This window comes from Diadema setosum, chromosome 13 (assembly GCF_964275005.1).
Source record: "Diadema setosum chromosome 13, eeDiaSeto1, whole genome shotgun sequence".
Taxonomy (NCBI): domain Eukaryota; kingdom Metazoa; phylum Echinodermata; class Echinoidea; order Diadematoida; family Diadematidae; genus Diadema; species Diadema setosum.
In genome coordinates, this window is record NC_092697.1 from 30,036,152 (window position 1) to 30,062,636 (window position 26,485).

The window sequence follows — 26,485 nt, forward strand, 5'->3', positions numbered from 1 at the left end:
AGAAATGGCGAAGGAGTAGCATTTTGAACATTTTGATCACACACGGACGCACGGACAGACGCACGGACGGACACACGGACGCACGGACGCACGGACGGACACACGGACACACGGACACACACACGTACGGAGCCCGTTTCATAGTCCCCTGCTCGAACTCGTTCGGCGGGGACAAAAAGTACTTTTATGTGAGATATAAGCTACAACAGGAAAATGAGAATCAAGGAACATATTAAATACTTTCAGCAACATTTATCCACCTAACCACAGTTCACTCGAAGACATCACACTGAGCTCACTATGTTCTTATCAATCGACATTAACTACAACATCAAATCTTTGTCAAGTTGGCAAATAGGACTTCAATCCTAAATTAAACCACCCAAAGTTCTACATAGACTTTGGATTGAAAATTCAGAGATCATTTACAAAGGACTTGGAACAGTTACAATTATCCTGTGTCTGTATTCCAATGAGAGTGACATGTGACCTCATTTTAAAACAGAATTCAACTCCAATAAAAGAATCAAATAATAAAAAAGGAATGCAGGATTTTTGTTAAAAACCAGATAAAGGAAAACAGACAGCCATAAAATACACATAGTACAGTTTCGTATGTTTTCATGAATCATGAATGTGTTTGCACTGTGCAGCTAAACGGCAATGCACATTGTACACAATCATTTCTATTTACAGCAGCGACAAAACAGATAATGTTTAAAGAAGTCACACACCTGTGCTACAACTTTATCTTCTATGAGAATCTCTCTGAAGATGACATTCAAACTAATTATAAAAAATCCATCAATTCAATAAAAGAACAGCAGATGAGTAAGAAAAACCACAGAATAACAATGCAAGACCAACTGAAGAAACCTATCAAATGTCAATTACTGAGACTTCACACAGATAAATGCAAAACAACTCTCAGCCAAAATGAACACCTACAATAGCAACAAGAATAAAATCAAACTCTGTACAAGAAAAAAAAAAAAACTGATGCGTTTAATCATTTTGTCCATTTGTATTCCAAAGGATTCAAAGTGGAAAAAACAACAACAACTGCTTCCAGCCAGATGGAATGTCAAGACTTTGTATGTAAAGTGCTGAAAGAATGCAATGAACACGACAACAACACGCATTGATTGATCGATCACAAGAATGCCAGTAACTAACCACATGATACTATTTATATACACACACAATTTACACAAACATAAACACATGCATAGTGTGGTTATTGTCCCACCAAGAATACACCTGTTCCAAAAAGGCAACATCCTGCCTCTCTTTTGTCTTCCATTCTCCAACCACTTTGTTATGTCCCTCCCTCAGAATGCAACTTAAAATGTCACACCACACAGGTGTTTGCTAGAGTAGATTTAAAGGTCGCATATCCCTTTTTCACACGTCACAAAATTTTGCATTTCATAATGTCTCCCAATATCACATATAAAATTTTACAGTAATACACCTCAGTCTTAAAAAAAAAAAAAAAAAAAAAAAAAAAAAATTACCAAACCCATGTCATTTGAGAATATGCTCCCCTTTTGTAACAAGAATAACAGTTGGAATTTTTCAAGGTCTGAATAATTATATTCACTGGAAATCTAAAGTATTCCCCCTCCATTATAAAAAAAAAGTTTCCAATATTCATTGCGAGGAATGGTCTCGATTTTGTGCTTTCTTCTATAATGAATATACCATCTTATGAAAGGAATCTTAATTTTTCAGGTTGCAAAAAGGGACATACAAACTCTGAAGTGTTACTGTTATATCTCACCATGTTCCAGTTTACAAAAGATTTAAAAACAAACCATTTTTTTTTTAAGACAGGGAAAAGAATATTTTTATGAAAATTGGATCTATAGTAAGAAAGTTATGTACTTCTAAATTGTCATTCTTCTATTATTCCTGTTGAGGACAAGCTGATTTAGCTTAAACAAGCATTTCCCATAGAGAGATGCCCGATTATACTTGGGAATAGTCTTGAACAGGTATTAAACAGTGATTTTAACTGCAGCCACATATTCATATTTAGTGAGGTGATGTATATTAAAGTGTAAGTATCACATTTAGTCTTCTATTGACCTTGTATGATATGCAAATCTACACTAAATATCCCCTTTATGGAAAAATATACATTGTATACACAAAGGAATGTTCATTTATTCATTCATTAAATTTTTGTAGAGTTGCACTAAAGAGTGATGCCATGTAAGGGGGATACAGTAGTATATGTAGCTACAGCTCTGTAAGAAATATTCCACACCAAAAAAAAAAAAAAAGGAAACAAATATGATTTTTGTGAAAAAGTATTTTGACACTTTCAACAATATCACAATCCTCACACTTTCCAATACAGTGTACTTGTATTACTTGCAGCAATCAACAACTTGTTCTTTTTTTTCTTTCACCATGTACCAATGACTGCCTGTTATTACTGACCTCTACTGACCTGTGTAGAGCATTGCTTGCCAACAATGTCTAATCGCTGCGGAACCACACTCCTCTTATTCTCTGGTGAGAGAATTTAAAACACCTAGCCATATTGTTTTCAGAGTGCACATGGCACTCACATGGAAAGCTTTGGATGAAATGGGGGGGGGGGGGGGTAAACAAAGCTTATGTCCACAGCTTGTGTCTTCATATCCGCTCGCACTTCCTACACGTTAAAGCCCTCAACTCTAATCCAGTGTGCTTCATTCATTGGTGCTGAATGGGAAGGCATACCCCGCGTTCACATTGGTCCCCGCGACGCGGGGAAAGTCCCGAGCTGTGGGACTTTCTCCTCAAAAACCATAATGTGAACGCTCGCTGGGACTTGTCCCCTCGTCCCCGCGAAGCAAGTCGGGTACGGGGACAAGATTTGGAGGGGAGAGTGACCTTGGGGTGCAATTGATAGCGTCCAGCTGTGGTCATCAAATGTGCGCATGCGCTATGCCTGGATTCAAGTAGCAGAGCTCGCTCCAAGCCCCAAAATGCCCCCACAGCTCGGGGACAGATGAGATACCAATGTGAACGGTCAGTCGTAAAAAAGATAAGATCTCTTGTGGCTGTCCCTGCGTCGCTGGGACCAATGTGAACGCGGGGATAGATTATTAGAGAGGACAACCAGCTAAAAAAAAGAACTCTCAGAAATAAACAGACCAACAGACAGACAGAAACACACACACACACACACACACACACACACACGTGTGCAGCCAGTTTCAAGCACGTGTCGTCAAGCAAGCAAAGGCAGGGTCGAGGACATTCAATTGTACGGGTTCTTTTAACAGTCTCTGCTCTCCATCAATCACGCCCTCGATTCCTGGAATCACCACCAACCAGTCAAAATCCTCAAACTCCAACCTACATGGTAGTTGTACGGTTGACTCGACATACTGTACATAGTATCTACCCACTAGATATTCTGCATGGTACAATCTGTACATGTACACTGTATGAGAGGCTCTAGCTGTATCTTCTCAACTTACATATTTGTGAATGTAGCCTTGATTAAAAGTACACTGACACAACACATTCTACAGTTGTGAATGGGTCAGCTACTGGCTAGGATTACTACAATAAATGCTCAAGATTTTGATGGCATTGTATTGTAAAAAAAAATAACATATAAAAAAATAAACAACAAACAAACAAACAACAAACAAAAACAGGAAAACAAAAAAATCTGAATCTTCCGACAGAATCAAAAAGTGCTTTATCTGTTCCCACAATCCCAAATGCTCTCTGTCTTTATGTATGAGGGAAAAGTCCAGATTGCAATTTCACTGGCTTCCCATGGGGTTGCAATCTTTCCTGTTGGTACACGTGGATATCATGGGTTTTACCCTCTGCAATGATCTTCATGGGGGCTCAACGTGCTACTGTGTGTGGCATATAAAATGTATGCATTTCCAAATAAAAGTATGTAATTCCAAATAAACGTTTTGCAAATCAGGATGTATTTGCAACAGAGAACCTCAGTGACAATATGAGACAAAACATATAACCATTTTTCAAGAGAAAAATTAGCAATTTTTGCTGCAGGTACATAATGTACATTCCATTTCTATCACTGGTATCAGTGTCAGGAAAGGCAATCTTTTGGGGAATTGTTGACTTCAAGAATATCAGCTGACTAAAAATCATAATTTCAGGCAGTGTACAGCAACAAACATTTTGAGTGTTCAGAGATAACTGGTAAATCCAAACAATGTCATATTGTGTTTCTGTGGATCCCAACATCGCTCACATGGCCATCATATGGTAGGCACAGAACAGTCAATCCATTCTGCAAAGTGTCAGCAAAAACATCCTCTATTAAAGGCCCCACTTCCAATGATACAAGCAGTCATGCAGAGTTACGGATCGTTGAAATAGTTTGACCGATGGGCCGGTCATCACTGACCTGGGATTGATCAAGATGGTCTGGTCTGCGATTGTCCCTTTGTCACCGGGGTTCGATAAGGTACAACCACTTCCTAGAGGAAACAATCGCCTTGACAAAGTGCATTGTGATAAACAAGTTTGTTGATGGCCGTACTGTTGTGCATCGCTGCATGCATGTACCACTGCGCTAGGTGCAGTCAGGGAGGTAGAAGAAGTTTCTCTTCCACCTCCCTGGTGTATAATAAACCCATTTCAGTGGTTTGGATTAAAACACTTTTATTTCATTTTTTTATTGCACACCTTTGCTCAAACTTTTCTTACAGCGATTTGTACACATGATTACCTCAAACTGCTACAAGACTGGCTACAAGTTTTATGAGAAAAAGAAAATGTGTACGGTTATATCATTACAATTCTGTGCACTTGAGAAATGAATTTATCATCTGGGCATTCATAACACTAACAGAATACATGTACCTACAGTTATAGATTTTCATCTCCAAAACAATTCTCTTTCATTGGTGCTTGGTAGTCCTTGTGACAACTTCAGTAACATCTGACCACTTGCTATCATCCTCGTAAAAATCTGAAGTGAACATATAAACCTGCTGGTGCTAAATTGATATTTAATGGGCAACCCTCCTACAGTACATAACTCAACTACACATGAATTGAAAACTTCTGAGTAGTATTATCTACTCTTTTATTTTTGTATGGTACATGCATGTAATAAAAATCCACTCATTGTGATCAAGCCCAAGTGTACAGGCATTCAACAGAAAGAGAGATGGAAATAAACAAAGTGCATAAAAAACACTGTAAAGCAAGATATTTTCACAGCATGAAATCTTCGTGAATTGGAGCCAACGGCCTTCTTCGCCGCATGAAATTTTCGTGAATTATCACTGGCATTCAACACATATAAAGTAGACAAGAACTTTCGCATGCATCTTTATTTCACGAGTCTTGGTTCTCGCGAAATTTGCAAAATTAAAATACACACAAACATTCCTTGTTTTACAGTATCATCATGAGAGCTGAAGAGAAAGGGATATACTGTAAAACGAGGAATGTTCGCCTGCATTGGAATTTTGCAAATTTTGTGAGAGCCGAGTTTCGCGAAATTAAAATGCATGCTAAAGATCTTGTCTACACTATATATGCATTGAATGTTAGAGGCAACTTGCGAAATTTCATGACTGCGAATAAGGCCGTCGGCTCCCATTCGCCCGCAAAAATATCGTGTTTAACAGTACATAGAAAGCAAAGGAGAGAGACATATAAAAGATAGAGAGAGAGTGTAAAAGACAGTAACAGACTGAAAGGGAATATGATTTGACAGGAGATGGCTGATATAAAGGATGCACGTACCCAGTTCATTAATTTTTGCAAAAATACCACAGGATCAGATGCATTTTTGACCAACATCTACTTTCCGTTTTATCCATGCTGCCAGCCAAAGAAAGACACCGGTGACCACTGGCTATTATTAGCATACCGTCCGTCGGCGCTCACCGCATCTCCAATTTATCACCGTATCATGACGCATTCTCGCTCTATCACATTCGATCTCTCACCCGCAACGACGGTGGAAGACCATAATACATATATAGGCCAATATGTGGGTCGTCATAACACGCTGTAAACACCATTGACAAGCCAGCGCAAGGCAACCTGGGATAGGTGTCCTATGTATCAGCGACCATAACCGAAGGTCAAAGACGCCACAGCTCTTTCAAACTTTGCACATTTTGGTTTTGGACGTCAGAGCCAACCTTTGCAAGTTACCATTACTACCTTGACAGGTAATTATTTTTCTTGCAGATCGCACTGCACATGATCTTTTTATGGTCAAACAAGCTCATTAACCTTTGACATTTGGGCTCAAAAACATATTTTGAAGAAAACAGTGGAAATGCTTGGTCACAAACACATGATAGATAACACTGTGTTGGTTGAAGGTGGAAATGTACAACCATTGTAATTGGAAGTTCATCTACACACAACACAAGAAATTACAGAGGGTATGGTAGGCAGTTAAAATGTTGCCACTAAAGAATCATTTCTTCCAGAAGCAGAATTACCCTCTGATAGTAAACAGGAGTTGAGACAACATCATGATCATCACCAATCAGCACAGGAGAGCTTTAATAGAGAACAATACACGTAAGGAAATCACTACTACACTCTATCAAAACAAAGTAAAAGAAAGATAAATTATAATTTTGTATGCCATGCGTACACACAAAGTTCATCAATAACGATACTGATACGCTTGACTGACAACTACAGTAGGCCATTATACCAATATCCTGCATGAAAAGCACAGCAGGTCGCCACTGATTGCAAACATCTTGAGTCGCCCATTAAAAGTTGCCAATTTGCAGCATGGCTGCCCAAGTGAGACCGCCGCCATCCTCAAACAGTCATGTGTAAATAGGGTACATGTCACGAAAATGTCTCAAGCAATAAACAAAAAACACAGGGTGAAACAATGTGGCTGGCATGGGTAGAACATGTGAAATGTGTGCCTCCAGAACAAAAAGGACAGAGTACAAAGTATAATATGCTGTAAAGTCAAATATTACAGTATCCTCGGTACTATACAGCGCTGCTCTTTACGTCATGGAGTGAAACATGAGCCGTGTCAAATCTCTGAATTATTCACAGAGTCCTCTCTGTTCTTTCAACAACAACAAAATCATGTGGAAATCAGATCGAACAAAAGGCATGTGACTGAAATCTATGAATATATAATGCCCTTGGTCGCTTGTACAGGATTAAAATCGTGCATTGCATGAAGGCACTGAATGTTCTACCACAAAAAGAATCAGCCAGTTTTATAAAACATCTCATGCACAAGCATTTGGCAAGAATGTAGAGGAACCTTGCAAACACGCCAAAGTAGAAGAAAATCTGAGATCAGATTTCTGATTTTATAAGTGTCCTTCAATTTTTCAGATTCAATGTACATGCCGAATGTTTTTCTTCGTCCAAAAATGTACCTCCTTTCAGTAACTCTAATTTAACGGTTCTTTTGGCATTTTATAATTATTTCCTCTTATCAATTGTACGTAACACAAATTTATAATCTGTTATTTTTGTGTTATCTACTTCCAATTTTCTTTAAGAATATATATCGTATCATATTTGTTATACATAGATAATATCTTGTATGAGACAAAGTGACTGCTTTTAAAGCACATCTAGAACTATTTGCTATTACATGGGTAGTGCTGCCTCTTTTTTCCTTTTTTTTCCCCTTTTTTTATATCTCTCTTTTTCCCCGATGATTGTTCTTATTTACATGTTCATGTACATGTATGTATTGATTTGTTTTTTAACTATTCCAATAAAACACATAAAAAAAGAAAAAGAAAAACTCTAATTTTTCTGTATTAAATATAATTATGTGGTATTGATGCACAGAGCAAAACAGAATACAAAGGGCAACCCTCAGTGTGGGAGGAAAAGAATCAATGATCGAACCTTTTCCTTAATGTTTTACTGCCAAGCACCTCTTTGACCTCTAGGCCATTATTGGACCCATTCAACAGTCTGATAAGACAAAGTAAAAATGCCATTATCGCTGCCAACAGTTTTAGGATAACATGCCTCCTCCCAAACCCCTCCCTCCCCCCCCCCCCCAAAAAAAAAAAATGTTATATCAGGAATGAAAGTACTTTCACCGTTATTGTTGGTTCTTACTCAGCATTGCTGATAAAGTGATGACGCGTTGTGGTTTGGTTATCAGTTCTTTCAGCCACATGTATCTATTTCTGTCAGCCCATCCTACTTTAATCTTCTCAGAACCAACACCTGAAATATCTCATTGATAAAGTGGGCATGAAGCTCGTCATCAGCAATGAAAGAACTTGGTGATCCGACAACCTCGCCTCCAAAATCCAGGCTCTCTATTAGTCTCAATGATATGCAGAATTTATTTGTGTGATTCTGTGTCAGTACAACCATTATATCAATTCCACTGCTGCCTATCTTTTAGTAATACCTGCAGGTACACAATGATGAAATTGCCTATACTAGTATTCTACATTAAAGGAAATATCTAGCAAAGTAGAAGTGTAACAATCCAGAGCTTTTCACAGAAGAAAGACAGATTTCCAATGAAAATTAGAAATGTAAACAATTTTGTAGCCAGAAGCAAGTTCATCCTTTCCTGTAGTTACTCATTTTCTTCTCATAAACTACATAATCAAAAGAGTGCGTTTTGCACAATGTGAAATATGGCGCAAAAACAAAAGCACAGGAATCTTCTGCATGTTATACTCTGTAGTACGAAGTAAATACTATTTTATGTTTTGATTCAACAGAATTAAAAACATGCAAAATTCATCTTTACTTGGCTGAGGGCAAAAAGCTACTCGTGCAAACATTTCCACTTGTATGTGTACAGTAAAATCTTGTGATAAGTTCTGCTGTGGATAATATTGCTGTTGCAGTTTTAATGCAAACCGATCTGACGGGTTTGGAAGGAGTACATCATAGCCACGATGCACTTACATTCATGATGCTAATGACTTGCACGACAGGACTCCCTCACACTCTAGCGCTCTTTTCCCCATCCCTCTCTCTCTCTCTCTCTCTTCTTTCTCAATTCATCTCTCTCCCTCTTTCTCTATCTCTCTATCTTCAAAAGATATGACTCATCCCGTGGTAGTCGGACTCCAGTCAATGTCCAAATAACGCTGAATGAAAGACTCCTTCTTGAAATGGGGGATGGGGGAACAGGATGGCAGTGGAACATAGGAAGGGGTGGAGATGGGGAGAAAGGAGAAAGAAGGTAGAAGGACAGAAAGGAAGAAAGAAGAAAGGAGATGGGAGAAATTAGAAGTGGAAATTAGGAGGGGGGTCAGGAAAAGTTGGAAGGAAAAAAGGAGGAGAAGGGCTCTGAGAGCTGTACATGGGAATGGGGAAATGGGAAAAGGGACAAGAAGTGTTTTAAAAAAAGGAGAAGGGGGTCAAGGGGTCCTCAAGGAGGAAAAAGGAAGGGGTAGTGAAAGCAGGGAGGTGGGACCTCTTCCCACCTCCCTGGTGAAAGCAAGAGGAAGAGGAAGGGGGCATGGATAAGGAGAGTGAGAAAGGGGATGGGTCGACGGTGGGCAGTGGACAGTGGACGGTGAAAAAAAAAACAGTAGGAAGAGGAAGAAAAGGATGGGGAAGGAAGGGAGAAAAAGGAAGGAAGCAGGGAGTGGAAGGAAAAGGAGGAAGGAGAGAAGGGAAAACACAAAATGTGCCTGCCAAAAGTCGCCTTCATCATGGTGATGCATGTTGTGGCAAGATTTTGCTGCCGGAGCACGGCAGATGATACCTAATCTGCTCCTTCATGAATTTATCAGCAGAACAACATGCCGTGTACATGTATACATACTGCTCGGTACATCCGATGCAAGAGCTTTCAATACTCCGCTGTGAATCAAGCCAGTGCCACGTCACGTGAAAAGGAGCAAAATGAGGGGTACATGGGGGACCTCCAGACAAGACATTCGCCTTGCAACATTCAGTGTTTCATGCACGGGCTCTGCAGGCCGATGTTGAATTATGCAGTGGGGACATGCAGGGCATGGGGAACGCATACGAGCTGATGTCGAGAATACGCGGCGGTGGCGTGCATGCATGAAAGATAGAGAAGAAAAAAAAAAAATCCATCTCCGTCGGACGCGGCCTGGGTCCGGCAAGAAAGCCCTTTGTTCCTCTGGCGCTTCCCCCCCTTATTATCTCGCCAACCTCCCTGTCAATTCAGGGGCTTGTGTGGATGAATTAGTGGCCGTACGTGAAGGAAGGCAAGGCACAGTGCAGAGCACTATTTGATGATACCACTGAGGCTGGGTGAATGAAATGCCGGAAGGCATCCCTCCACCACATAAGAGTACAGATGCTCCTGTCTCCACTAGGAGTTGGGAGGCACAGAGTCTCCATCCCCACCTGTCCCCTTTTTTTACACAATTCAGCATTTTAGCTCCATGAATTCAAATCTAACTCGTACCTTTACAATCAGCACTTGGCTCCTGATAACCAGCGAAGCTTGTCATAGGCTTGCCAGACATAGCAAGGTGATTCCAGGGTATTTCCAAGGATTAAAATGATATCTTAAAAAGTAATAGGTATGTGGTATACAAGTACCTTATCATCCAGTCCTCACGAAGTACAAAACGAGATGCATGTACAATGTACCTTATTTTTACAACCATTATTGTAAACTAACCTTCTTTTATATAAATTTTTAGGGTAATATCAATTTAGTTGGATTCCTCTCAGTTGTAAGACGGTGATTTGTTTGTTATCTAAAACAAACATCTGACCTTCTCTCTACAATCATTCTTATGCCAATAGGAGGAAAGAAATAAGACTGAGCCAGAGATGTGGGTGGGTGGGGGGGGGGGATGTCAGTAGGAAGGGGGTGGTAGAAGAGCACATTATACTTCACCTATTTCTCTGGGGGGTTACATTAAACACCAGATTTAACACCTGTACAGGATACATCCTTTTATCTCTTGCACAGTTTGGGTTTCCCCTTGATTTTTTAGCATGGGACAGGAGAAGCAAGAGGTACATTTCTTGTCTTCTCCTTTTTTCCTTTTCTTTTTTGAATTGCATCTTTTGCTCCTGATGCAGCACTGGTTGTCATGGGAGGAGACGCTTGGCAATCTGCCAGGAAATTGCCGCGGGCCAACTCGAACGCGGGAACTAGGTGAGGAAATTGCTCTAAATACTAAAACTCAAATGAATGCATGGAACATTGCCTCGATCAATCATGTTCTGCAAGAAGAAAAAAAAGATGAACTGGTGGCCCCTCAATCACATCACACCCACTGGAAAAATTTAAGAAGCCTGACGATTCGCACATTGTGAAGCCGTTCCATCTTTCCCTGGACTGGTCCATGTATTATTAATGATATTAACACAACTTCTGGTGGTTAAGAACTTATACGAGAGGACCAGATTTTAGCTGCACTATTTTTAGATTCTCCAAAGAGCTATGAATTTTAGGATTTATCATGAAGTGCTATGATCTCAAGTGTCAAGTTTAGTTTCAGATTGAATGAAATCCAATGACTGCATGCTATTTCACTGCCAAACCTCAAGGCATGCTCACTTTCATACTTTGTCGAAATTGCTCTGAACTCTTCATCAAAACTTAAGTTAAAGAACAATTTGTACAAACTTAGATAGTTGACACTTTGCATCCCACAATTTCCTCCATCTATAAGAACTGTTACCAGAGGGGGAACACCTGTACGTGAATCTCTCAACCTTATAGCTCCCTCTTCATTAAGTACTATATACTTGAATAGATATACGGTACATGTATGTGTACATATTCTACTAATAACAATGATGATGATTACACGAATAAAGAGCATTTGTGCACAAAAGGCGTTTTATTTCCTTGTAGGACTTTTCTTTTATATCATACACAATATCATGAAAACATACCTTTGTTTCTTCTTTAAAATTGAAATTCACAAGGTTTTTTTTGCGAAGCAACAACAGGGCTCAACAGGACAAAATTGCCGATAAAATTGTTCATCATGTTTTCATATTTCAAACTCTGAACAATGGATGTACCAACACGATGATTTCAAGGATGTTCATACACAGCAATGTTTAAAGAACACTGGTGTTCACATTATCTAAAAAATTATTTTTTTTTTTTAAATATCACATTTTGTGTGTGGATCTATACACACACACACATTCATTTAAATACACAGAAGGAGACACAATAGATTTTATGTGGCATAGATTTCTACAACACATAAACAGACAAAAGTCACTGTGTTCATATCAGCACAAGATAGCACACATTCCTCCCTGTAAATTTCTGTTTCCTTCTGACAATTTACATGCCTACTGTAGTACTGTCACCACGAAACTCAGAATAAATCACTGTAAAGTCTGGGGGCATTTCATGAAGCCTGTTGTTTGATTTTTTTTTTTTTTGACAAATTTGCTCTCAGCCAATCAAATTCAAAGATTTCAGTAGCCTAAAACAGTTTGTCACAAAAAAAACCAATATCTGCCAAAATGCTTTATGAAATGCCCCCTGCTTACCAGTGCAATTTAAGATGAATGAAAAGAAGAACTTAATCAAAAATAGCAAACAGCATGTTACAAGACCATACTGTTAATAAAGTATGATTTAAACACAAAACAGTTATATCCGGATTCTCTTCCTAATGGATATGTACAATCACTTACACTGAAAGCAGTCACAGCTTGGTATCAAAAAGCTACTCTGAGCAACTTTGCTCTCCAGAAATACTTTAACAAGGAAGCGGTACTCAAGGAAGAAAACGTACTCAAATGAGACGCACAAACAGCAACTCCGTGAAGGTTGAGGAAAAACTGTATGTAGAATGATGATATTGTTGCTAACAGGTATTCAGTGGGGCATTTTGCCAGATAAATCAAATGTTCTGCAATTCACATTACTTATTTCATATAATCCACTGAAATCCAAGTTTCCGCAAGTACAGAGTTCCTCACTGCTCTGTTCACAATATATTACAAATCTTCATTACACTGTATGTCTTCACAATAACCCCCCAAACCTCCCAAATTTTTCATCACCTGGTAAAAAAAAAATACTAATAATGAAATAAAATGATAGTTTTGTTGACTTGTTTTACTCAGTGGATTTCAGTCATGTATAATCATAGGAAAGAACAATGTAATGTTACAGCTACAAACTTTTACATCTTTCTATCATGAAAATACTCTTATGTCTGTCTGAATTCCAAACTGTCTTAAATTTTCTGATTGTTATCTATCCTCTGTTTTTCTTCAAAAGTTAACTTGATAGTACCCATCTCTTTGAACATTTGTGTGTCTGTCTGTGTGTGTGTGTGTCTGTCTGTCTGTCTGTCTGTGTAATGTTTGTATGTCTGTGTGTATGTGCATGCAGAGTCAAGCTGATAACACATAATCTCATGTATGCACATGAGTCAAGCAGTCTGTATATCACATGACTTTTCACATTTGATACCAACTTATGTCGCCCAGAGTATGATCATAAAGGCTGCCTGGGTACAAAGAGGGAAATAGTCACACTTAAATACTCACCAGCACACGATTTCTGCAATGGAATATCCAAACTGGTCAAAATTTGGGACATGATTGATGAGCTGAAAGAACAAGGAGATAAAATCAAAGAAACATGTTTAGGACACATTGACCACGATATCATGAAGGACAGGATTTGGTGTAAAGCATACTCTAAAAAGCATCTAGAAGAATATGATAATTGTACGAACATGTGTGCTAAGAAAATGCTCTAGCACTTTAACAACACATTTATACACAAATACAACATATGCTCTGTGGCAGTGACCTCAAGGAAAAGCATACATGTACATGTAAGCCCTGTTTTTGGTCAACCTTAATAGACAAAGCAATATCATACAGGTAGATTCTTTCAAAATTGCATACAATACAGAATATACACAAAGAAAGCCTTAAAATGTTCCAAATTTCCCATTTCGCCAGAACAATGATAGCAATCACAGTCACATGTGCACAAGCTGGAAAGGGTGATGGTGTCATGACCTACAAACAGCTCAGCTGACACGACCTTTCCAAAAAGTGCTGGCAGTAAACAAACTATTCTTGGAAAAGCATTTGTGACAGAAAAACAGTCTCTGTGATCATGACTAAAATTGCATGAATTTTTCCAATTCATGATATCACAAATCTGTTTACAAAATTCCAGATAATCCACATTACATTTTTCTGGATACTTTTGTCTACAAGATGGATAAAGATACAGAAAAGTTCTTTTGATTTGTTTGTTTTGTTTTGTTTCATATGGTAAAGGTCACAACTATTCCTAGAGTTTTACACTGTATTGAATGCAGTGGCACCAGTGCTGGTATGAGCGGAGCGGAGGCAGGGTCCCATTGGGGCAGGACCTCCAAAGTCTTTTAATCAAACGCTTCCTCCTCCTGTCTGGAGCCAGAGGGGGGAAATCATCTTCCCTGCTGAAAGTCAAGGACGAGATCTGGAAATTCTGTCCAGCCCAACACCTGTAGCAGGTGGCTTTGCAATCATCGCAACCCCCTCTGGACCGGTCCCAGTTGGGGAGGAGGGGGGGGGGGGGATAATGCCAGAGGCCGGGGGGGGGGGGGGGAACAGAGGATAGGGGGATGAGGTGTTAGCAAAAGGAAGATCGCCATGGAAACTAATCCAGTCTGCACCCATCTGTCACAGAGCTGAAATCGCAACTTCCAGCACAACTGGCTCCCTACCAGGGAGGTTAACAAAGACCAAGAGCATGGGAGGGGTTGAGGGACAGGAACCGATTGGGGGGGGGGGGGTCACATTTTGGAAACTCTTCTTCAGCCTCTCAAATATCACCTGTCACAAAACTGGCTGAATATGTCATCAAAATCATGACTACTGCTTCTGTGGGGATATCACTTGAAAACAGGAGATGGTGCAATAGAGTTAATTTACAGGTAAAAAGAGAAGGGGGTACTGAGGAAAATCCCTCTTTATCGACAACACTTCTCTCCAACTGCCAAAGGCATAACTGTGAGCAAGGAGAAATGGGGGCTGGGGAGGTTGATGCTTGGGAGTGAGATGCTACATTATTACCACAAAAGTTCAGGAGTACACCAAGGCAGAGATACTTTTACACAAAGGCAGAAACATAATGTAATGATGTATGCATGCATGCAAACACCTACAACATGAGGAAGTGTGTTTTAAGGTGGTGCAGCAGTTTGTAAACTATAGTTTGGAAGGATGAAACACACGTTGGTGGACACCAATCAAAGGAAACTGTACACCACTGCACCAATCACGAGGAAAGTTCACACTTATGAGAAAACTTGCTTGATATCCATATTTCTGGAAGATGTTTCTACTCATGACTATACGAACAATCCATGAAGACAGTATTGAGTCTTCTAGCCGACTAAAGCCTGAAACAAGGTCCATGCCTGAAATCAACATTCTATACCACAGCTGCACAACAAACCCCTAAGGCCTGTTGATCAAACCAAGGAGCTTCAGTTTGAAGCTCCTTGATCAAATCATGGACAACCCTTGGTATACACATACATAGCAAGAACCCTTGTACAGTTGTACATGGCATGGCACTGTTGATAGTCCTGCCTTTGCGAATGTGTTTAAGTGGTCAAACTATTCGGACTTGAAATGCATCCCCGGAATCAAGTGTACATTGTAGTTAAGCTGGAAAGCTCCCGAGGAGTGTGACTCACCCAAACATGACTGAAGAATCAGGTTTGGGAAAGAAACACGATTGTAAGTACATAATACTTGTACTCTGTTTGCAGACAAAAACTCAGTTAGTGTGAAACGTGTTTCTAAACAGGATTACAAATGAGTTCTTCTGTGCGTCTGACACCCTCCTTGATGAAGTGACAATTAGGCGGCTGGAAGACTCGACAATGAATGATCCAGCTATCTTCTAGTCCATAAAGGAAAACCGGATACTATTATTCATTGTACTTCCTACAGACTAGCTTTAATTGAGCTTTCCATGTTTAGGGTTGTAGTTTGCACAATAAGAAGGTACACACTCTAAGCTGCACGTACTGTAAAACCAGAAATATTCATAGCATGAAATTTTCACGAACTGCCAATGGCATTCAATATATAGGCCTACACTGCAGTCAAGAACTTTTGCGTGCATTTTAATTTCACGAATCTTGGCTCCTCGCGAAATTCACCAAAATTTTATGAATGCGAAAATTTCTGGTTTTTACAGTTTATCACCAAAAAAAAAAATCCCAACAATACAGATTACCAGATGCTCTCTTCAAGAAACTCTGAACCTCTGTATCTTTAATGTACATGTACATCTCATTGATACCTGAGGGTGATTACCATGAGCTAATGATTATAAAGGTTTATGATTAACCTAAACAGAGAGAGAAAAAAAAATATACAGTTGGATGACTTGCTCATGTAGACCATTTTGTGCATTGATGTATGAACAAGGAGGGGCAGTGTGGTTTAATTGCTACGAGGTCTGTTTTGCGGACATGAGAATGCCTTGCACTGAGTAGCGTGTGTCGGCCATTTCTGCACAAAAGCAAACACTCCCAGTCTGCTCTGCGCAGCGATAGGGAGGCGGACTTTCCTCCGCCGACTACGAGCTCGGCTGTCATGCCGCGATGCGCCTCGTGATCCCTAAATGTCACAGAGGGGGCTGTGCGCAAATGCCAGCGATTGTTACGACCACTGCCACCACAAAACATTAATGTTTCTTGTTCACAAAGTACATCAGTATATCATCATGAGCATGCATCACCTTTTTAAAGGAATGGTTGGCTCCTTCGTACCACTGTAAAGCGAACAAAAGGGCATTGTAAAAAATTAATCTCTCTGTACAGAAGGCCAATTATTCTCATCAAAGCAAGAGATGAAACTGAATGACTTGCTTTCTTGGTATACCAGAATCAATCATACTGGTATCTGAACCCTTGAATGAATAATAACCCCATTTACAGTATAAAGGAACTCAAGGTGTATAATTGCAATCTATTTTCTTGTTATACCTTCTCAAGGTGACCACTTATTCACGTAATGGCTCGGGGGAAATTAATGGCTTTGTTTACTACTGTACAGCAGCATCTAATTCAAAAAGTTTTAGACTAGCTACCAATGGCATTGCATCAGAATAGAGACTGAAAGATAAAGTCGAGTATCACGCTATCATGTCACATGGTCCCTTTCCCAAAGATTAATGAATGTTTTCAATGATCAGATATTGATAAATTTTCACTAGGTTGCATTTAACCAAGAAAAACCATATTTATTTTTTAGACTTAAAAGTGGGTATAAATGAATAGAAAAGTCAGCATCACTGTCAAATACCATGCAAATATTAAGTTTGTTTGAAATCTTTCCTTCATCTCAACATCGTATTACTTGGAAAAGATGCAACATCAAAAAAAAAAAAAATCTGCCTCCATTTTACTGAGGAAAGAGGGCAACATTGCCCCTACTTTGCATGAAGTCATGACACATATTTTTACTTCAAAGGAAGCACAGCTCAAATCTATTTTGATATTCCACTGAAATTTGAACCATATCAATTGACAAGAAAATGTTGTAATACACAGAGAGAGGTTTGTTTCATGTTTCTTATTATGATCACATGATATTCTTTGAGATGTTTATTCACTGCTTTTTGTTCTTTGTAAAGCAAATTTCCATTCTGATTTTTTAGCATCCTTTGGACATTCTTGTAAAAACTTCTACACAATTAGCATGCGCACATGAAATTTGGGCTTTGTCATGCAGGGAACAAAAAAAGAAAAAGACCTGTTTGTTTCCTACAGAAGATTTTAGACACATTCAAAGTTAAGAAGAAAAAGGAAGAAGAATACATCTCCATACAATGTTTTGAAAAAACAAAAGAGAACATAAGAAGGGAATGCAGAAATAAAATCACACAGAAATCTAACAAAATATCTAAATAAGAAGATGATGATAGAAATATATGTGGTATAATCATGAGAATGATCTTAAATTCTGAGAATAATTTTTAAACACAAAAATTTCAACTTTTTTTCATTTCCACACATGTCTTCTTTAAGCAGTCCTGTCTGTATGCCCAAAGCCACAAAGCAGGGGAGTTCACCTCCAAAAGTCTGTCAAGAGCCCTGTTAGGATAAACAAGGCGGTCCGTGCCAAGTATGTTTTGGAAGCAATACAGAAAAGAGAAAGAATTACAGAGAGCGGCACTCCAATGCGGAATATTCCCATTGGGGGTAGACTTGGCCCACATTGTCAAGGTCACAACACTGTGAGTCAGTGACCACAATGTGTGGTGGAAATAAAGGGATGAGAGAGTATGAGAGAGGGAGAGAGACATGGAGAGAGGCAGAGAGGGAAAGAGAGGGTGAGAGAGGTTGATGTCACCAGAAGCAAGATTTTAAAGCCCACATGAGGTTGTGGCCCACTTTGTCCCCCTCCCCCTTTAATAAAAAGAAATTAAAAAAAAATACAAACAACAACCAAACCAATCAATCACACACATCGCAAGAATTGTGCTGGTAAGCACTATTTTGTTGTCTACTGCTAGATAAACATATTGCTTTCTACTGAAATATATCCATGTAAATTTATAATACTTGAATACAAAGATAGATCTTATACATTCATATATGTTTAGGTACAAAGATAGATAGAGTGATAGATGGATGGATAACTTATCCATATATTTCTTTCAGCATTCTTTAATCATACATTATGTTCAATTCATTGGCCTCTTTCCAGTGCACTACAATGTTCATGCCTACAAGTACTTCTTATTGTTTTGCTTTGCTGATGTTTTTTGGTAAAACTTGTAATCAATTTCTCCCCTATGAAATCACCTGTTACACTCTACATCTACTTAATTTCAATATTTCATGCCTCAAACTTGTGACAAAAAAGAAAAGACAAATATTTTGTCAATTATTGCAACTTCTGTATTCAAAAGCGAACGGATGGAAAAAACAAAAACAAAAGGCATTATATCTAATGTACCTCTAACATCTGCTGTCAACTTTGTTGCTGACGCTGAATATGACAAAGTCATACTGCCTAGTCAGTCGCAAACACAGTACATTTTCAATTTTTTACAATCAAAATAATTGCTGTCACATTCTCATGTGCATTCCACTTTTATAATATATGTTGCACACAGAATGTAACTCTGGTCACTTCAACATGTCTCGAAGACTTAACACGCTTTTTCCATTCTCTTGTCCCATTTTCTATTCTTATTTTCTCCTTTCTTTCTTTTATTCTTAAAAAAGGGCATCATGCGTGACTTCCTTGAGCTCTTTATCTGCATTGGTTGGCATTCCAACAGAGATCTCGGGGACACTATGATACAAGTCACACAACATTTTGAGTTCCACAGAAACTTGTTTATAGCAAACATTGCAGTGCTGTAAAAAGCCCAGGCCTTTCAAAGGCACCCTTTGATATTCTGGTGACTCAAATGTCAAAGGTTACGAAATTTTGCTGACTGAATAATACGGTGACATTCAGATGAGAGAGAGGAAAAAAAAACCAACAACAACAGCAACAACTTTAAGACAATGAAGTGTGTTTGTTTTTGTTTTATTGTGCTGCCAATATCAGGGAATGTATGAAAACACATTAAAATGTATTTTGTCAAGCTATTGTAGTAACAACTTCCAATTTGGTTTATTGCATTACAGCTGTACATCTTTATTGCACAATACAGCCATACAGTCACTCCCTTTGAGCCACAATTACAGTGTATCACATGATACAGTAACAAAACCACGGCAGCTCCTACTCCGGGTGAGAAAGAATGTATTTTGGTCCATGATTCTGCCAGGAACTGCTGCTGCTCATGACGCTGCATAAATGATTACAATAACCAAGCTCAAACAATGGACATAAAATGTATTCCATGCAGCATCTCTGGAGAACTAGAAACATGTTCATACCTCACAATACATTGTATGTATATGGTGTTTGATGATCTATGGTGCTTAATACAATGCTGATTCTTACGCAGTACTGTAAAAGTGGACATTTTCGCGGTGTTGAAATTTTCGCGCATTTCGCGCAACCAGAACTTAGAGCGAAAATAAAAGCACGCGAATATTTTTGCATGCCATATGATCCAGTAATTGATCACGCGAAATTCTTCTCACCTGGCCAAGCGCGAAAAATTAGTCGCGCGAAAATATCCACTTTTACAGTAACATTTACACAGAGCAGGGGTCAATGGTGACAAGGGCATCATTAATCAACCTGGAGATCAATAGATAAATAAAACAAGATAAATAAATGAATATCAATGAGTACTAAACACGCTTCATAATGTGTCGGCGAGGAGCTCAGGAAAGTGTCGCATCATTTTGTGCCATGTATGATGTGCAATGCGTGAGTCAGTCAGTACCAGAAGCAGCATGGGATGTGGGGAGGATGAGAGTAAACACTGCATCTGAGATGCGGGCAGCAGCATCGCACCTGTCTCTAGCCACTAGTCTTTGGGTTCAGACCCCCTTTGGCAGTTTGACCCGAATCGGGATGCAGGACCACTACACTTTTCAACAACAAAAAAAAAAATGCCATTGGCATTGCCCATAAACATAGGTCACCAAATGAAAAGGCAAAGTTTCGACTTCCAACGATTGTAGTGGCAGCTGAGTCCACAACGGGTCACCCACACAATTTGCACTCGAATGGAATGTAATATCCACGAGCTATGAACACAGATTTCAGTAACATCACATAAGATTTCTTTGAAGATTGGCAGCACAGCGCTGAGATATCGTTATTAGCCTCTCATTTTGGCTCAACTAATCAATGTATTTTCGATGACATTACATGTTTACTGTCCAATCATCGTGTCCTTGTGGTTTGATAAAAACAAGTATTGCATGACATGATCAGATTTAAGTTGAGGACCTCTATGAAACTAATGCATTCATTATCGACGTTAAATCATGCTACGTATTCACTAAAAGCCCTCCCCTTCATCCTTCATTTATGCAATGAAATGATCTCTCAAATTTATATCAGCCTCACTTTTTTTTCCTCTATTTTATTTCCTTCTTCACAATGTCTCTTGCATTTATGTGTATACACCTCTCCCTCCCCCTCCCCCCCCCCCCATATCCCGCTCTCTTCCAAGTAGACATTCATGTTTCATGCATATTTTTACGTCAATGCCTTTTTCCCTCTCTCTCCATATATGGGTACAACACTGTTTAATACATTTCTACTACTACCACTTCCTCTCCCTCTCTCTCTCTCTCTTTCTCCTCCTCTCACTTCAAAGGACCATTGCCAACCACACATTTCTAAAGATGAGTGGAGCTGGAGGTGGAGGAGAGAGGGAGAGAGAGCAGAAAAAATACATTACATCCACGGACTGTGGAAATGCGAGATTAGCCCTGGCTAAACACAATAATTTATTCATTAATATGTGATGACTCCGCCAAGCCAGCCAGGGAGGGTTCGTGTTTACGTCTGGCTTTGGCTCGCATTTTTTTTTTCCCGCGCCAGACGACGATGGACCGGGCTGGATGAGCTACCTGCATCCTTCCGCTTTGTCTCAAGGAGGAACGGGGGCGTGATTATGCATACGCTCTATCAAATCTTTACACTTTCCCCTTTTTGGCGGCGCTGCAGCAGCGCTCGGCCGCCCTTATATGCGGTGCATGTTGCGGGAAGGGGGAAGTCTTGTGAATATGGCGACTCGTTGTCGCCAGATATGACGACCTGGGATATATCCTCGAGCACATTATGGGCGTAATAATGCACCCTTTTGAGGGCAAATAAAATACCATAACTTGTCAACATGCATTTGAAAGATGTGCAAGGGCTTGAGATTGAGGGATGAAAAAGCTTTTGGACAGGGAATCGCCCATAACTTCTTGTGAATGCGTTCCGACTGTGCGGAGTTGCATCGTAAAAGATTTCATGGTTGATAAAATAAAAACAAATCTAGACATCTTCTGTAGACAAAAGCTGTGGAAGCTCCTACGTGTAACACAACACACATGTCAGTATGTGGGACTGAATGGAAGATAAACGTGAGTGCAAGACAAGAAGCACATCCATGGACATGTGTACATGTACACGTACAACGTGTCAGCTATGCATTTGCTCTCAAACCCCTAGATCCTCTTCACTGTTTCTAACAGACTTTTGTTTCACAGACTTCACAAAGCCTGTTTTATGGTACATCCGTAGCCTGCCTCTATTGTGACAAGGCTGAGACACCAGGGAATATTGCATCATTTTATTTTTGACTGTCTTTCCTTCCTGTTTCGGTGTGTGTGTGTGGGGGGGGGGGGGGTTCAGGGGTGGGTGGAGGGAGTGAGGCAGAAGAAATGGGGATGACTTTCCAAAATGGTACCCAATATATAATCCTGTTCAGTTTGGTTGCTGTTGTTTAGCAGGTCTAGGGCAATTACCCTGGATCCTTCCCCTGACCCTAACCCTAATCCTTACCCTAACCCAAACTCTAACCCTAAACCTAACCCTACCCTAATCTTTACTCTAACCTTACCACTACTGCACTGACCAGTATTTAGCCAGGAAGGGGGTGGGGGGGGGGGGGGAGGGGGTAATTACCCTGATACAGTTGTTTAGCCATTACTAGGGGGGGGGGGGGGGGAAGGGGCTTAGTATGCCAAACAATACATGTAATTGATTTATGCACTGATATAGCAATGCACCGAACTCAGTGTTTAACCCACTGAAACATCTTTTCCTATGAATTTTGGAAGTTCCCAGTTACGGCCAATACTAGTTGCAGCATTTTACAACCAAATATAGATATGTGTGTTCCATGAACTTCAAAAGAAATTCTGTTGACATTTTCATTGCTTTTCGCAATTAAAGAATGAGGCATTTTGATATGATAGAAACTTGCATTTTGATCATGAGCCATACTCGTGCCCAAGACCCTCATGCCAATGAACATTTTCGGTCGATAATTTTTCTGTTTCTCCTCCTTGAAATTCTAAATGTCTGCCGTCCAGAGAGAGTTAAGGCCTTTAAGGCTAGCTGTTCTCATTTTGCTCAATCCTAGAGCCCAGTACGAGGCTTCGGTGCGGCACGTGTCGAATGCCAGATCAATCTGCCGCTTTGTTTGGAAAATTATGCGCTCGTACAGTATGTTCCTCATGTTTGCGTGAGTCATCGTCAAGCTCGCATACTACGGGAGTGGATAGCACGGGCTGACATTCTCATGACCTGCTCTCGTACACACTCTTTTCCCCTGGTAGACACAAATCACGTTGTTTGCACAGCAAATTTGTTAGTATTAGTTATGTGTCTCTTTGTCTTTACATGCGTGTAATATATTTGATTTCAATTCCTCTGTGTCGATCTCCCCCCCCCCTCTCTAAACTCACTACTCATAATCATCATCCACAATATACCATTTTTCGAAGGACCAAACAGTGTACTGTACTCTGCCTTTCATGTTTATGGAATATGCAGCTGACACCCTGGCTATGACACAGTGAATTTTGGACTTTCATTCCCCATATGTGTGCAACATCTGCTTTTGGAAGATTACATGTTTACGCCAGTTGCACTGCATGTTATTGCAAAATCACGTCAGTCTTCCACACTCAGCGGGGGAAGTTAAATGTAACAAATATGTGCACAACGATTAAAGCCTACCCAAACATGCACAATGGCATAATAGCTTTCATATGAGACAGAGATTTTTTTTTTTGATATTTCCATGGCAACATTGACTGGTCTGCAGCTGTGTTGGGGCTGCCATGGTTACCAGATCTATATTCAACATTCCACGCCAAATGCAACAAAAGTATTTTGACTGTTCCAAGACAAGAAGAGAGCATAGTAGAAAGCTGAAAAGAGGCTTTATCATCAAAATTTGAAAGGGCTGTGTAAAATAATCTCTTTGGTATAGCCATGTTTCTATTAAGAGTGTTTGTGTATGTGTGTGTGTGTGTGTGTGTGTGTGTGTGTGTGTGTGTGTGTGTGTGTGAAGGGATTATCAGTGGGACTGCTTCATAATCGAGTTATTGATGTTGAAGGGAGATAATTTGCAGTATAAATTGAAAAATGGATTTGTTTGTGTCTTGAATTGTATTTAAGTATTGTTATTGTTCATGTTGAACCCAGAATGGGTTGATTCATGACTGATTTGAATGAAATCAATAAATATCAAGGAAAAACACACAAAATAGTGTGTCTGTGTCTGATCTCTTATTTGCAGCAGTTTTCTGCATTTCTATTTGATGGAATGATAGAGCTACAAATAGCTACAGAGTATGTGTACGCTGCATCAGAAAAGTAGTGCTTCTAACTAGCCATTACTACAAAATCACTTCAGAAAAATCTGTATCTAAAGTCTTGTAATCCATTCCAAAAACATCCTTTCTCAGGATTTACACTCAAGTGCAATGTTGTAGGAACACATTTGGGATAATAATGCACTGATGCAAGCAGTATACCTAGTGTCTTATTTGAATCAGCAGTAATGTATCACCAGGCTTTAGAATACTCTAGCACTTGCGATTTTTTAGCTGGCTGGACTTGACCCTTAAACTGCCAGAGGACAGTGCAGTAAAACTGGTTCTGTGCTTTGTTTTGACCTCCACCATGGAGGTAATGTTTTTGTCAGCCTTGGTTTGTTTATTTGTTTGGTTGGCTGTTTGTCTGTCTATCTATCTGTCTGTTTGCGAAAGAACTTGAAAAACTGTGTATGAATTAGGATGAAACTTACAGGAAAAGTTGTTAACGACACAAGGAAGAGATGATTAAATTTTGGTAGTGATCCTGATAACCATCTGGGTACCAGGATACCAGAGTGTTTTTCTAGTTTTTTATTTTGTTTTTCTTCTCTGGCAGGGCATTTTAGTTCATTGCATTATAGATTTCCAGCTACAATTTCTTCCTACCCTTTACTTCTTCTTGACACATATTAAAGGGAAGGTAAACCCAAAGAGCAATGTGGATTGAGTGAAAGCAGCAACATTAGTAGAACACATCAGTGAAAGTTTGAGAAAAATCGGACAATCGATGCAAAAGTTATGAATTTTTAAAGTTTTGGTGTTGGAACCGCTGGATGAGGAGACTACTAGAGGATATGACGTATGAGTGGACAACAATACAAAGAAAATATAAAGGATATTCAACAAAAATTCACTTTTCTAGAATTATGAAAGAGCAGTGGACCAACTGCTTTCAGAAAGCAGGGGGAATAATTGCTACCCTTGACATATGTCAATATCAAGTTGATGGAATTTGTAATTTTCATGAAAAATGGATTTTTGTAGTATTTTCTTTATATTTTCTTGATATTGTAGTCCACTCATACGTCATCACCTCTAGTAGTCTCCTCATCCAGTGGTTCCAACACCAAAACTTTAAAAATTCATAACTTTTGCATCGATTGTCCGATTTTCTTCAAACTTTCACTGATGTGTTCTACTAATGTTGCTGCTTTCACTCAATCCACATTGTTCTTGGGGTTTATCTTCCCTTTAAGAGTTAGCACTTGCTTGTCGGCTTGTTTGCTTATTTTTAGCCATGCTTTTCTGAAATTTATGGGCTTGTACTTTTCTGAGTAGTCCCAAACCATTTGACTAGCCTAATTTGGAACTTCCCATGCAGAAACTCCTGATGTAGCTTTTTTTTTTTTGCTTTTGCACAATACACTGTATACACACAAAAATGTGTTTTAAATAGTACACATGATGGCTTATTTTGTACACCACTTTTTTGTTACTGTTTATGACACTGGCAAGTATAGGTACACCTGTAAAGTAGGATAAAAGTAAGATTTTCCAACAACATAAAATGATGAAAGAAATGGCTGAAGTATCACTGTAAAAAAACAATCCATCTCAAACATTAACATCTGATTGTCCATACAAATACAATTTCATAAGCCTATATTCATCAACTATTTTGTTTTTAGTTTTTAAGTAGTTTATTCGCTTTTTATAATCTGCAAAGGAGTATGGGATATTCATCCATTTATTGCATAAAGTCATTCATAATACAACCCTATATTTTCAGGAAATTCCTCCTCACTCACCCCCACAAATATTAAACCACGAAAGCAAAACACACAAACACATACCTTTTCTGCAACTACATTTTACACAAGGCCTTTAAGAGCTAACTGACAGATCCCATCATCTCTATAAATAGACACATTTTTGGCATCCAATGTTTCTACCTCCTCCATGACTGTGCAATTACGATAAAATTTGAGCTAAATTAGCTACATTACATTAGGAGGCAATTACACATGGGCTCTGTCATCTCATCATTGTACTATCTAGAGCAGATGAGAAGACAACTCCATGACTACCCCTACCTCCCCCCCCCCCCCATTTGAAAAAAAAAAGAAAGAAACAAAGCAAAACAACAACCTGATTTACCCATCCCATGCTATACTATTGAATGGTTTGCATCAACACTATATCACTCCCTCTTCCTCATCATCTGGTGTGCCAACTCAAATCTTTACACAGCTTGACAATCTCCTTTTAGACTGGAGTGAGTTGTAACAGTTTAAACACATTGCAGGATCACACGACACATACATAGTACTTATAATAGTGTTCCACATAGCAGAGGAATT

At 39.3% G+C, this 26,485-nt stretch overlaps 1 protein-coding gene across 1 annotated transcript in view; it reads right to left on the reverse strand.

The window, feature by feature from the left end:
- The window catches only part of LOC140236664 (rapamycin-insensitive companion of mTOR-like), a 112,415-nt gene that overhangs the window by 65,856 nt on the left and 20,074 nt on the right, over positions 1 to 26,485 (reverse strand). Inside the window, exon 4 of the mRNA XM_072316583.1 lies at positions 13,462 to 13,523. Coding sequence (XP_072172684.1) covers positions 13,462 to 13,523 — 62 coding nt within the window. The remainder of the gene's footprint in view (positions 1 to 13,461; positions 13,524 to 26,485) is intronic.